The 12,922-nt window shown below is 31.8% G+C and overlaps 2 protein-coding genes across 3 annotated transcripts in view; one reads left to right on the plus strand and one right to left on the minus strand.

Moving 5' to 3' along the window:
- Window positions 1–12,922, plus strand: part of LOC105336881 (uncharacterized) — a 133,930-nt gene that overhangs the window by 39,107 nt on the left and 81,901 nt on the right. The gene's annotated exons all lie outside the window — the stretch shown is intronic.
- LOC136274826 (carbohydrate sulfotransferase 1-like) overlaps window positions 1–12,922 on the minus strand; it is an 80,548-nt gene that overhangs the window by 6,145 nt on the left and 61,481 nt on the right. For both annotated transcript variants that reach the window (XM_066082519.1, XM_066082518.1), the window contains exons 2-3: window positions 5,700–5,783; window positions 984–1,170 (exon numbers count right to left, since the gene is read on the minus strand). In XM_066082519.1, the coding sequence (XP_065938591.1) occupies window positions 984–1,170; window positions 5,700–5,766 (254 nt within the window). In that variant the 5' untranslated portion in view covers window positions 5,767–5,783. The remainder of the gene's footprint in view (window positions 1–983; window positions 1,171–5,699; window positions 5,784–12,922) is intronic.

Genomic DNA, 12,922 nt, shown 5'->3' on the forward strand with positions numbered 1-12,922 from the left:
TAAAGCGTCTATAAATTTTTTTTTCAAACTAATGTTTACACAATGAACCAGATAGGAATGCGTATCGTATTCTCACTTGAAAGAAAAACGTTGGGGATAACCGTTTAGTTTAAAACGGGGAGTGGGTAAGCTTGACCGCTTTCATTCAACGTGTCGCTCTTGCTAATATGATTAAAATTATGTGTCAAGACACAATGGATGCTTGATATAGGCTGACTATAACATTATGCAAAACTAACTCGACCGAACAAAGGATTGAATTAGCTGTGGAAATACTGGATAAATGTATTTAACCACGAAATACATGCTAACAACTGCCAATGTTTTTCTATAAAAAAAGTTTAAAATTCACATTGCTTTACAAAAAAATACTTCTCGTTGTTTTAAGAATAAATCCTGACATTCCGTAAAAAAAGTAACAAAACGAAAAAACGAACGAACACGCACGGTAAAAAACGCAAACTATTTTTCCTGATACACGCACGATCCAGCACGTTACACGACTGATCAGCCACCTTACACAAACTATTTAACACGATTGGCTTGTCAACAATAACGCTGTTACCACTGTACATCTATGCGACACCCCGAATTACATGTCACAAAAATGTTTTAAAAATAACTTCATCCAAAACGCTAAAAAATATAATTTAAAAAAACCACTCAAAATTTAAGAGGTTCGGACTTACAAATCACTTTGACATGTCTAATGTATTCGAGTTATTAGTCTTCGAGATATCGAAAGTCAACTGTAGAATGTTTATATACAAAAAGTAATGAGTTACATGCTGACCTTGATATTACCACAAACTAAACGAAATTAACTCCAAACACAGTGTCACAACCCTTCAATCTAATTAATCACAGTTATGATGAAAATTAAGCTTAATTGTTCGTTCTTTGATTTCGACAAGATATTGCATGTTGCAAAGCTTGGATTCGGTTCCGAGCCGTTTGTTATCGATTTTAAATTCTCCACACACCTAATCGTTCCATTGAGAAACTGCACGGGTCTGTTTTCCTGCACGGCGATCGTTATGCCATGGAGGGGCTCAAACTGATAGAAATCAGCCTCTGTGTGCCGCACAATGTCCGCCGTGAGAGTGGACCCCCCTCTCATATAGGCTAGCACCAGCCGCATCCGGCTATTTTCTGTTATGTAATAGTGGTCTGTTGAAATATGAAAAATAAAAATCGTTCCATTCCTCCATTATGTTAATGAATAGTCAACAAATTACTCGTCAGAACGAACTCACATTTTAGATATGTTAAGATATAATTTTTGGTTTTCTAGCTAAAAATTCCAAATACTAGCTTTACAAATTCAATATTTCACAAAATCCTTAAGGACGTTGGATCCTGCGATCAAAAGTCTAAAAGCTTTTTTCTAAAGTATTTTTTAAAAACTTACACACAAAGCTTAACCAAAATTCAAAACAAAATTTTGGGGTCTATATGCTTCATTTGGTGCTATGGTGTATTTAATATGACCTTTCTGCAGCAAAAGTGCAAATTGCTCATAAATCGCTTTTCCCTACATATTTTATAATCGGCATAAACCATGACACCAAATACAAATTTATACTATTTAAAACAAATAAGATTAAAATTATCATAAAAAAAAATGTTACAATTTCTTCACCTAATTGGTATTTTAACTTTTTTGCACTGATAAAACGCTATTTTTATCCAGTACCAATTCACATGTAATGAAAATTTTTAACAGTTTCAAACTTTTTCTCAAATTGTGATAAACTTTTCAGAAAAATCTTAAAATTTCAGAAAATAAAACAAAAATATGGGTCTATAGTGTAAAATTTGAGATATGAAATAAGCTGATTTTAGGCAAAAATTGGGATTCATTTTTACTTGACTTTTATGAAATATAAGTTAAATTTGCTAATATGTATCGATAAAAGATATTGAAAAATTGTAAAATTATGTTTTATGTAACAAAATGAAGAAATCATAATGCTCAAACTATCTGGAAATTTTGTTCGAACTGAAAATAAGGAAGCTAAAATGACGGTACTCAAAAACAACTGAGTTATGAAAAATGTTCATTTTCTTATTAAAAACCTTCCGCCACAAAATATAGTCCCAAACTAAACTCTGTAAATATGTAATTTTTCCATTACTATCTTATTTAAGATAGTTTAATTGGCATTATTAAATTTGAATTTATGGGTAGAATCAGTTTATGATGCATAATTTCTAGAATAGATGTGACCCAAAATGGCTACTTAAAAACGGAGGAACGAACCTCTTTAAGATACAGAGCTCTTCTCTTAAAAAGTTAACATCCAGGCCTTTTAAAAAGATATCTTTAGATTTATAAATAAAACAATGAATATATATCGTTTGAAGCAACATTAGCAAACGTATTTTTCCTGTCATTAGAAGACGTATTTTTTTCAATCAACACTTTTATAACGGTGGGTAGAAAAAAAGTATTTAATAAAGTAAAAATTGCCTTTTTTATGGAGGTCTCAAGTGATAAAGAAAAAGTTAGGAAAATGTTAAGTTTGAGGATGATAAAACAAAATAATGTGTTTGGGAAGATTTTTTTTCAATTATAGCTCCAATGAATTGTTTAACAACCAGCCAAGTTATAGAAAGAAATATATTATCTATGTTCCGATATGGCACAAATCCTGCATTCAATTACACTTAATTGCCAATTAATCTTTCTTCAGTAAACATATGGTACCAATGTTGTTTAAATGAGTGTTTTTTTAATCTGAAAAGGAAGCTTTTTGATGTAAAAAAAAAATTCATATACGTTTAACTTGTCTAATGTATACGTCACGTAATTCAACAGTATTATCAGTGCTTTTTCAAAGTTTTTAAAATCGGACTTTGTTGAAAGAGTAAATAAAAAAAAATCATTAACTCCATTTTTACTGATGTTTTTTGCAGTGATTTTATTGATGAAAAATGTACCTTGGCAATTCATTAAACTTTGATTTACACAGATGTGGTCCCAACTGCCATATAAAGACTGAACAATAAATTACCACATGGACAAAACATGTGCACAGGGATGTATATTTCGCTGAAACAGCGTCAACTTCACACAGCAGAGCAGATATTGACAAACAACTTTCCGGTTTTGACAGTCTATGAATATTAATATTTTGAATATCAGCATCTCTTAGCGAATTAGAATAAAGGAGATCAATATGATAATCTGACAGCTTGTTTTGATGAGCAAACTAGATAATAACATCCCACAGAAAGTCCAGGCTCTTGTTAAAACGTATCTAAAACTAGGTTCTAGGTAAGTTACGTTGAGTTCATAATTTGTAAAGAGCCTTCGATAAAACTAAGCCCGCATTAAATTAAACAATATATTACTCTCTCAAATACACAAGAAGTAATAATTTATTCAGTGAAAAAAAAAAATAAAAAAAATGAATAAGCACTATTGCCAGTTTCTTGTAAAGGACTAAATTATGAAGTTTTAGCACGAACCCCCCAAAATCAAGAAATGATTTTGCCACGATCGGTGACTATCTTCACCTCATGTTCTATAAACTATATCCTCTAAGGAAATAATTTTCAGGATGCTTTAAAATTTACAGAACTGAACTAAAAATCGGAAGATATTCCAAAGTATAAATTTTATCACATTACGCCGATTTTTCACAATTTATTTTGCATAAATGATATTCCCTTTGGATTAAAGCTCATAGCAAAAATTCAGAACATTAATGGACCAGACTTGCATATATTTGCACGAATCAAACGCTCCAAAAAATTTAAATGTCGCACAGAGTATACCTTAGTCCACATTCATACCAAAATGCATTTTCCTTTAACATTGGTTCCCCTATTGATATAATTACAATGCAAGAGACACCTTTTTCGTAGTTGTCAAAGACTTCAGATATTTATGATTAACCACAACTTGTTGACTTTCGGCTGATTGAGATGAAAGGGAATTCCTTATGTAAGAATTATACAAAATAAGGAAATAAATCTAAACTATTATGAAGGTATGTGACGCACGTTCATTCACCGTGGTGATGTAATATTTCTTTTAAAATAAGTGTTAGAATCATTAGTCATATTAAAAACTGTCCTAATTTATGTTGATGTGTTAGGCGTTAACTACCAATCTGCTTCGATGATTGGATTTTAAATCCTTGTCATTATTTACCCGTAGAAATGTTTTATCGGCGTTCTACATCAGTTACATGTACATTTAAGGCGCGACTTTGGTTAAATTTTATTTTTCTGTTTTTATTATTTGCAATGCATTAGAAATGTATTTCTAATGATCAAATGAAATTTGGGTGCCAGTCGTTGAGTTCTAAGCAAGATACAGGGCTCACAATTCTTCGTCATGTAAACAAGGCTCGTGCATAGTTTTTGTTGACATAGTTTCAATGTACCAGTAAAAAATCTTTTAATGCTGGGTTGTCTATCTTATTATTTATTTTAAGCATGAAGAAACAGTTCCTTACGATTAACCATACCCCTTTAAATAAAAGGCCTTGCCATATCAATTAAAACAGAATTAAACGGGCATGGTCACGATTTTGGTCAAAAATTAATTTTCGATTTTAATGTTTACAATGCTTCAGTAAGGCATTTTTGATAGGCATCCAAAATTTAAGTGTCATTTGTTGAGTTTTAAGCGAGTTACAGAGCTTACAATTGTTTGCTATGTAAACAAAGCTTTTGTTTACATTCTGAATGTTAAAGTAAAAATTCCAGTTTTAGACCTAAAATGAATGTGTTAAACGTTAGGAATTGCTTATCAATGCTTGAAATGAACAAGAACATAGACAAATCAGCTTGAAAAAGATTTTTTACTGTTTTACTGGTATATGGAACCCACATAAACAAAAACAGGGCATGGGCCTTGTTTACATGGCAAAGAACTGGGAGCCCTGTATCTTGCTTATGCCTCAACGACTGACTCTCAAATTTCATTTGATCATTAGAAATGTATTCCTAAAGCATTGTAAATAATAAAAACAGATAAATAGAATTTGACCAAATTTATGACCATGTCAATTTAACGTAGGTAAATTTATTACTAGGGGTATAAATCGCGCTTACATTATTGTTATACCAACACAATGTACATCACACTTCGCCGTAATAATAGAAAAAATTCCATATGCAAGTATAAATTTTTTTCCAACGTTTAAACTGTAACTGTTCTTATAAAAAAAAATATTGACATATGTACATGTTATAATCATTTCTCTTTTATTATGGGCAAGGTACATTTAAAGTCTATTTCCTACCCTCATATATGTTTCAAAAAACTACTCGAGGACAAACATGAGATATTCAATTGGACTGTTTTACATTTACAGCACGAGTTGAGAATATATATATGTCTTGAGAATATGTCTATGAGTTGAGAATATATATACGCCTATGATTACGCAGTTATGTTTTCCTTCATACTTGTAAGTAATGGAAGTCTTTGACAAAATCCTTTTTATATCACTTTTTGTAGTAGATATAGTTATGTTTAAAGTACTCGCAAATCTTCGAAAATAGATCACTGAAGCGTTGAAGCGAGGGGTTGTGTCAAAAATAGTTCGGACCGGAAGTATTTGATAAAGCATCACCAGTTTGATTAAGCAAAGGTTCATCATACGGGTTCTATCACCACACGTATGAGATTAAGAATGTGTTTAAGTGTGCTTATAAGAATTTTTGCTATGAACACCTACCTGTAAGGTGAATTGGTTTGGGATCCGATAGGCAGAATAGACTATGCATACTTAGGTTCTTTATCATATTGATTGGTCCCTTTCCTATAAAAAGAAAATGAAAATAAACACTCGGAATATAAGAAATAAAAGAAAAGAAAGAATTTTTTTTGAAATAAGCTCGAATGCACATCATAATAAGAACTGTGAGATATGACCGGTGAGTCCTTTAAGGGTCCTTGACACATCCGAGGAAAATTCTGCAAACAAGCCCATTCTTCTAAATAACTTAAAGATATGGATATGGATTTTTAGCATGTGTTCGACATGAATTGACCACAAAACCTTTCAATTTTGGGGAAAAATCAAGTTCTTAAATTTTACCGCTCTTATGCAGCGTTCGAACTTGGGACCTGCGGGTTGGTAGACCGAAGATACACCCATTGCACCACAGAAATAGTCACCACCTTTTGGCGATATAAACTGTTTCTAAATGCGTTCAAATCGCCATGTTGTGACGTACTGTCATAAAAAGAGGATCCCTAAATGCCCGGTTTTGCCGAACAATTAAAACCCATCCGTAACAATGTGCCGTATAATAATGCCAGTGCCAAGGTGGCATTTTTTCATCCGCTTAAGATGCATTTCGGAAAAATCCATAAATACCAAATGACAGACCATTTTCTACAGAGTATATAACCACTTTTGTTTTTAGTGTGTTTCACCTAACAGGTGAGATATTTACCTGTAAAAATTAATATCCCATCGGAAAATGATAATTCCCATAGGATAATTGATTCTCCTACAGGAAATATTGACATACCTAAAGGATTTTTAAAAAGTCCTATAGGAATTATATTTCCTATAGGAGAATGGTATTTCCTGTAGGAATTTGATTCAGGCATGTAGGTTTCCTATAGGATATTAAGTTTTCCTCTCGGATGTTATCAACTCCTATCGGAATTGAAATTCCTATAGGAAGTTCTTGTTTTCCGATAGGAAATTTCAAATTACCTATAGGAATATTGTTTATCCTATGGTGAAAATTATTTTCCTATAAGAATTTATTTTTGAAATTTAAATATCTCACCTCACAGGTGAGATACAATGATAACAAAGGTGGTTGTTAACTCTTTAAGCAATGATCTATCATATGGCATATTTGAATTTTTCGATATATGCAGCTTAAACGGGTGCAAAAACGCTACCTTGGCACTGGCATAATTATCCGGCACAGTGTTCCGTGCATGCATCGACACAAGTGGATTCGGACAGTCTTTGATTTAAACACAAACACCATGTTCTATGTATTCACATGTTATAATACTGGGCAACAATTTGCCTATCTAAGCCCGTTTCCAAAAAATGCAAGGTAAGATGCTACTAGTAATGAAAGATCAATTAAAAATGAAATTCACATTTTTTAGTAATGACTTTAAAGAGAAAGAATGAGGATAACTTCAGACGATACTAACATACAACACTGCATCGGTTTTTTTTCGGTGGCTGTTAAAGGGATTTGGACACGATTTTAGAACAAAATTTAATTTTTTTTATTTTTTAGATATAAAATGGTTTACTTGCACATTTTGAATAATTGACCAAAATTTTGATGTTATAATTTAAGTTATAAGAGAGATACACAGGTAAGAATTCATTGTGATATAAACGAAGCTCGAGTCTTATATTTGTTTACAAATAATGTAAAGTATGGAATTACCATTTCTTTGACTACATAACTCGTAAGAAAAAAGGCAAACTTGTTCAATGTGTTTAAAAAATATATATTCAATAGAAAAAAGCAACTTTTGATTGAAACTTATAACACTAAAACACATATGTAAACAGTGTATCTTGCTTATAACTTAATATCTGACTTTCAAATTATGATAAAGCATTACAAATACCCATATTAACCTTCTAAACATTAGAAATGGAAAAATAAAATCTTAAATTTTGAGCTCAAATCGTGTCCAAGTCCCTTTAAATTTGTAAATGATATGCATTTGCACAGTCTGCGCCACGCATATAATGTATAACATCTAAGGTACTCTTGCAAACAATGATTATACAGGTAATCATTTAAATTTCTGGCTTTATTTCTCAGCTGACTGTGTAGAATGTTTACTATTGTAAAGCTTAGTCCATTTTCAGCATGAAGAATATTCAAAGCCGTTCCACAACCTTGTTAAATTTCTTTTAAAAACACTCCTAATAAGGGCATTGATTTAATTTTTAGGCATAAGAAAGGGCACTGGCATAATTATCCGGCAATAGATGTATTAAGATCATCTTTGTTTCTAAGTGGATATTGATTATGTGTTAATGGACGTGGGATTAGCTACTCCTTTCAACTATCAGTTGCAAGTTCGTAGACCAGTTTATAAAAAAAAATTGAATTAACCTTTCTTCTGTCAGCTATAGAGACTCAAGACCTAATTCATCACACAAAACCGCTTTGAAGTTTCTTAATCTAGTTACTATTCTAGCAGCAGTGACTTGATTTTTGGTCATAGTTTTGCTTTTTTATCCATAGCATTGTCCCAAATAAGTAAAAAAAAACAAAACAGGCGTTACAAATGAATAGATTATCTCCTAAGGAGTTTGTACGAAGAGTGTGTTTTGAACAAGTCTCAATAGGTTTAACTTTTTACAAGCTTTACGATAGACAGTATCAATATGAAAAGTCCAGCTTTCATAATTGTGGTTTGTAACATATCTATCTTCTGGATACTTGATTCAATAACGCCAAATTTACACACGATGATTAGAAATCATTATTCAGCTTCATTGTTGATTTGTACTTTTATTGGGATTAAATTAACTGCCTATATGTTAGAACATTTTCCTGTTCTATCAATGTCTTCAAGAAGAGGAAAGGACTAAAAAGATTTACTTAAAAATAACTCAAATAGAAAATGTGCTGTAGAGGAGATAGATTTAATACCACGGTCTACAACAACATCACAAAAGAAGTACCATCTGGAAGCCTGCGCAAATATTTAGTTATGTTTCAAAACATATCACTGATGTACATAAAACAAGAGGGTCCCTAGTAAAAGATCCTTGGCGGATACCTACATCGATAAATTTATAAGACGAAGAAAAACCCTTTTCATGGACATTCTGTTAAAATGAAAAGTGAAAAAAAAACCCACTAATCTAGAATGAAATACAACCCCCAGACTTATATTTAATGCTTTTAAGAAGGACTTTGGATTAAAGTAGTTTAGGTAAAAGAACAAGATTAGCTTTGCCCCCCTCCCTTCCCCAAGTCCCTTCTCAATGCTTTATGATTTAAAAGATAATGTCTGTCTGTAGGTAATACTATTATTTCATTAGGAAATATTTTTCTATAAAAGAGATGTTTTAAAGAGAAGTGCTAACTCCGGAAAAAAAATCAGTTTCACAACAGTGTTGCCTGCAGGAAATGTAGACTTTAGTTTAGTGTTACATTGTAATTCTAGTTTGATACATCCAGAAAGAATACATTATATGGGTGAATAATGATACTTTATTGCAGAGAATTTTGGAGAAAGTTTTGATTATGTCTCGTATAACCAACAGGAACAAAAAGGAACTTTCTCATAACCGGATAGTTGCGGAAAACAATTAAAATAATGTATACTCTGTACATCCTATAGGATAAATAGAAACTTGTACTTGTGTTTAAATGTTCAAAGAGGATTAAATAGAATTCCTTAACAAAGACAGTTGTGTATTAGGAAACTCTCTCCAATCAATTAAAGTATCTAATATATAGATTACATATTTTAATAATTTGTTTTTGTTTGGGGCATTGAAATTTGTTTAGATTTATAAATCAATTTAGTTTGTTAAAATTATGATGCAATTGGTTTCATCACTTTGAATTTCTTATGTATGCCTGTAAAAATTGGTTCATTTTGATTAATAATAAATCTATATTTGTTCCTGAATAAATAATTGATATAAAAATAGAATTTTATTTTACCCAATACATGTAGATAGTACATGTATCAAGCATAAGATTTGTTCATATTAAAAGAAAATTAATACATTTAACAAAATTAAAATGCCGTGTTATTTTTTTGTAACACCCTCCCGTCTTTTTAAATCAGCTACTTATATTATCTGCTATACTGAGATCTGGTTCAGAGTTTTGCAAATTTAGTACACACAAATGTAAATCGACGAGATGCGAATGGAAAATGGCTCTTGTGTTGACGAGCCATAAAGGTCAAACTAATTAACGAAAAAAAAAGACGAGAGTAGTTAACATCTTCACAGTAATTTTGTGGATAAGAAATTTCTTGAGAGAGGTTAAACAAACACAACTTAATTCACGACTCTTCGTTGTCGCTGATTAATAAAGTTTGTGGCTGATAAAACCATAAAACCATATTTACTTCTTCCTGTGTCAAGTGTTGCCGGGTTAAGTGACCATATAGAGTTCATTATAGATATTTAAAAGAGGTTTATATTTTAGTTCTACAATATATATTTATCTCTATATCTCTACCTAATTCGTCTTTTACTCTTTTCTTTCTATCTTTCTTTCTTTTTCATATTCTCTCTCATAATTCATTCATATTATCTGAAAGTCTGTCTCACCGTCTTTCGCTTTATGGTCTTAACATTTCTTTCTTGCTTTCTTTTTATCTCACTCCCTTTCTTTCTCTGTTATATTCTGTCCTGTTTCTCTTTATTTCTTTATTTACTCTCCCCTTCTCTTGTTCTCTTTCATATACAGTCTGTCTGTCCGTTTGTCTGTCTCTGTCTATTTCTTTTTCTATGTATATACCGACTTCTGCATGCATTTGTCAATTAGAGTTCTTCCAGTGCCTTTTGGTAATTTGCAGACTTTTAAAATGTAATCACCAGAAGATCATCGATCAGAAAACTTTAATTGAGCCTCAATTACGGACTGTAATAGAGTGTCTGTTGAAAAAAAAATCGTGATTTTTAAAACTGCGAACCCATGTCAATCAACTAAAATTAGAATCAACCCGTTTAATCATTTCGGTTAAAATACAGGCTACGTTTCCGCATTGAAAATTTTGAAATTCTCTTCTTTTGAAACATTGTGTTTGCGATGTTTCCACAGATAACTAAAACGTGACTGGGGTTTTTTTTTTCAATGGTGCCTAAAAACAGATCTTTTTTTTCTTCCTTGTCATTAAATCCGTGTTTACAACGTGTGTTTAAATTTTCAAATTGCCCTGTAAAAAAAAAAATGAATTCTCAATTCAATTGACCTTGTGACAGCTTTTCTGCCTTTTAAGTAAATTACAAACGGTCGATCGAGTATATATTGATATATTTTATAGAATTCAATCAACAAGATAAAATAAAAAAGCCCAAAACAAAACAGATAACTTTGGTAGCATTGTGTAGAACGAGAAAAAAATACAGACAACGTTCATGCGTTCCTTTTGACACTTCCATTTTGTATACATGTTACCATGCTTACCAACTTACATGTTTTCTTCCTTCGACTTTTAATTTGTTTGATAAAGGCTATGAGAGAGAGAGAGAGAGAGAGAGAGAGAGAGAGAGAGAAAATGAGAGAGAGATTTCCAGATCTCCAAGCATTCTTTCTTTGCTAAAATTATAAATATTTTTTTGAAACATTTTTGAGGAAACCCTAAAATCCTTTTATGATGTTTTTATCCCTTTATATCCAATTCGTATTATGGCTAGCAGGAGCTGCCTGCCCCCTCCTTTTTCAAATAAATACCTACAAAATATTTCATTGCATGTGATATAAAGCTTGATTTGATTGAGAATTGAACCAATGTTTATCTTAAGTAATCAACAGTAAACAAGAAAAGTAATATTATACTGCTGCAACGCTGAACTAAAAAAACACAGTTCTGAATATCCCTAATGAATCGTAGAGAAACGCACCAAAACCAGCATACAAGTTTCTGTCTTATTCCATCCCCAATGGAAGTGACAGCAAGAGATCGATTATTCAGAATGACACCAATCTGAGATAATTACTAACACAAATTAAATGACAACGCAAAGAATGGTTCAACGCTTCAGAAAGTATATAACATCATTGAACAATATATTGCAAACGAGTCTTAAATGTTTGCTACAGTATAAACAACTACAAGTAACCAATGAATGTTTTACGCATATCAAATGTTTTTGCGTGTAAAAAAATTTGCGAAATTGGGGGAAATGTTTAACGTTTTTTATTTGTTTGCGTCAGTCATTTTTTTTGCAATTAAAAAGTTTAAAATCAGCAAACATCACAGGGATCAATTCCTGCTTATTAAATGTTTGCGATGTAAAAGTATTTGAGAAAAAAGCGAAAATTAGGTCATTGCAATAGTTACATTGTACTCGATAAACGGTGTAAGAAAATTTTTTTTTTACGGCTTTAAAAAAAAATGATGTTCAATATGTGAATAACACTTCTTTTATAAGATCAAAACGTCTTTCTGTAACGAAAATCAAAGTAAGGAATACTTTCATAAAATTTCAAAACAAAACTGACCAATACGAATTACATAACAAAAAAATTAAGCTAAACACATGCATAAAAAACGTTACTTAAAATAAATACAGATCGTATAGTAAACATTTTAGCATGAGATTTTCATACATTTGTAACTCCTTAACACCCCCCCCCCTGGTCCCCGCCCTAGAGCAACATTCCAAAATCACCAAAACTAATGTTGATTCATTAATCATGTAAACTAAAATTTAGTTTGAGAAAACCAAAACTCTGTGATCCAAGGAAAAATACCATCTATCAACTGCCTGCCTCTCTCTCTCTCTCTCTCTCTCTCTCTCTCTTAACAAATTCTATACTCATTAATTCACACATTAGATCAGCCCCATATATTTCAAAATTAAATTTGAATAAAATGTAGAGTAAAATTGAAATAAAAAACGCACTCATCATCCTCTTTCCACCCTAAAGTCTCTCTCTCTCTCTCTCTCTCTCTCTCTCTCTCTCTCTCTCTCTCTCTCTCTCTCTCTCTCTCTCTCTCTCTCTCTCTCTCTCTCTCTCTCTCTGCACTCTGTTTTATTGACCCCTGTTTAAAGAAATAATCGCACATCTATACATCCATGACTTAATCGTAAAGAGAGATGTAATATGACACGAAGCACTGTATTGTCCGCCAGTGGTTTGCTTCGTAGCGGATCTAAGCGATTTGACGTCTTGGTATTGAAGTAAGAAGCTGTCATTTACACAAGTTAGGGTGTCAGATGTTGCCTTTGTTTACAGGGGTAGGAAGGTCATT

Source organism: Magallana gigas, chromosome 4 (genome assembly GCF_963853765.1).
Source record: "Magallana gigas chromosome 4, xbMagGiga1.1, whole genome shotgun sequence".
NCBI classification, from domain to species: Eukaryota; Metazoa; Mollusca; class Bivalvia; order Ostreida; family Ostreidae; genus Magallana; species Magallana gigas.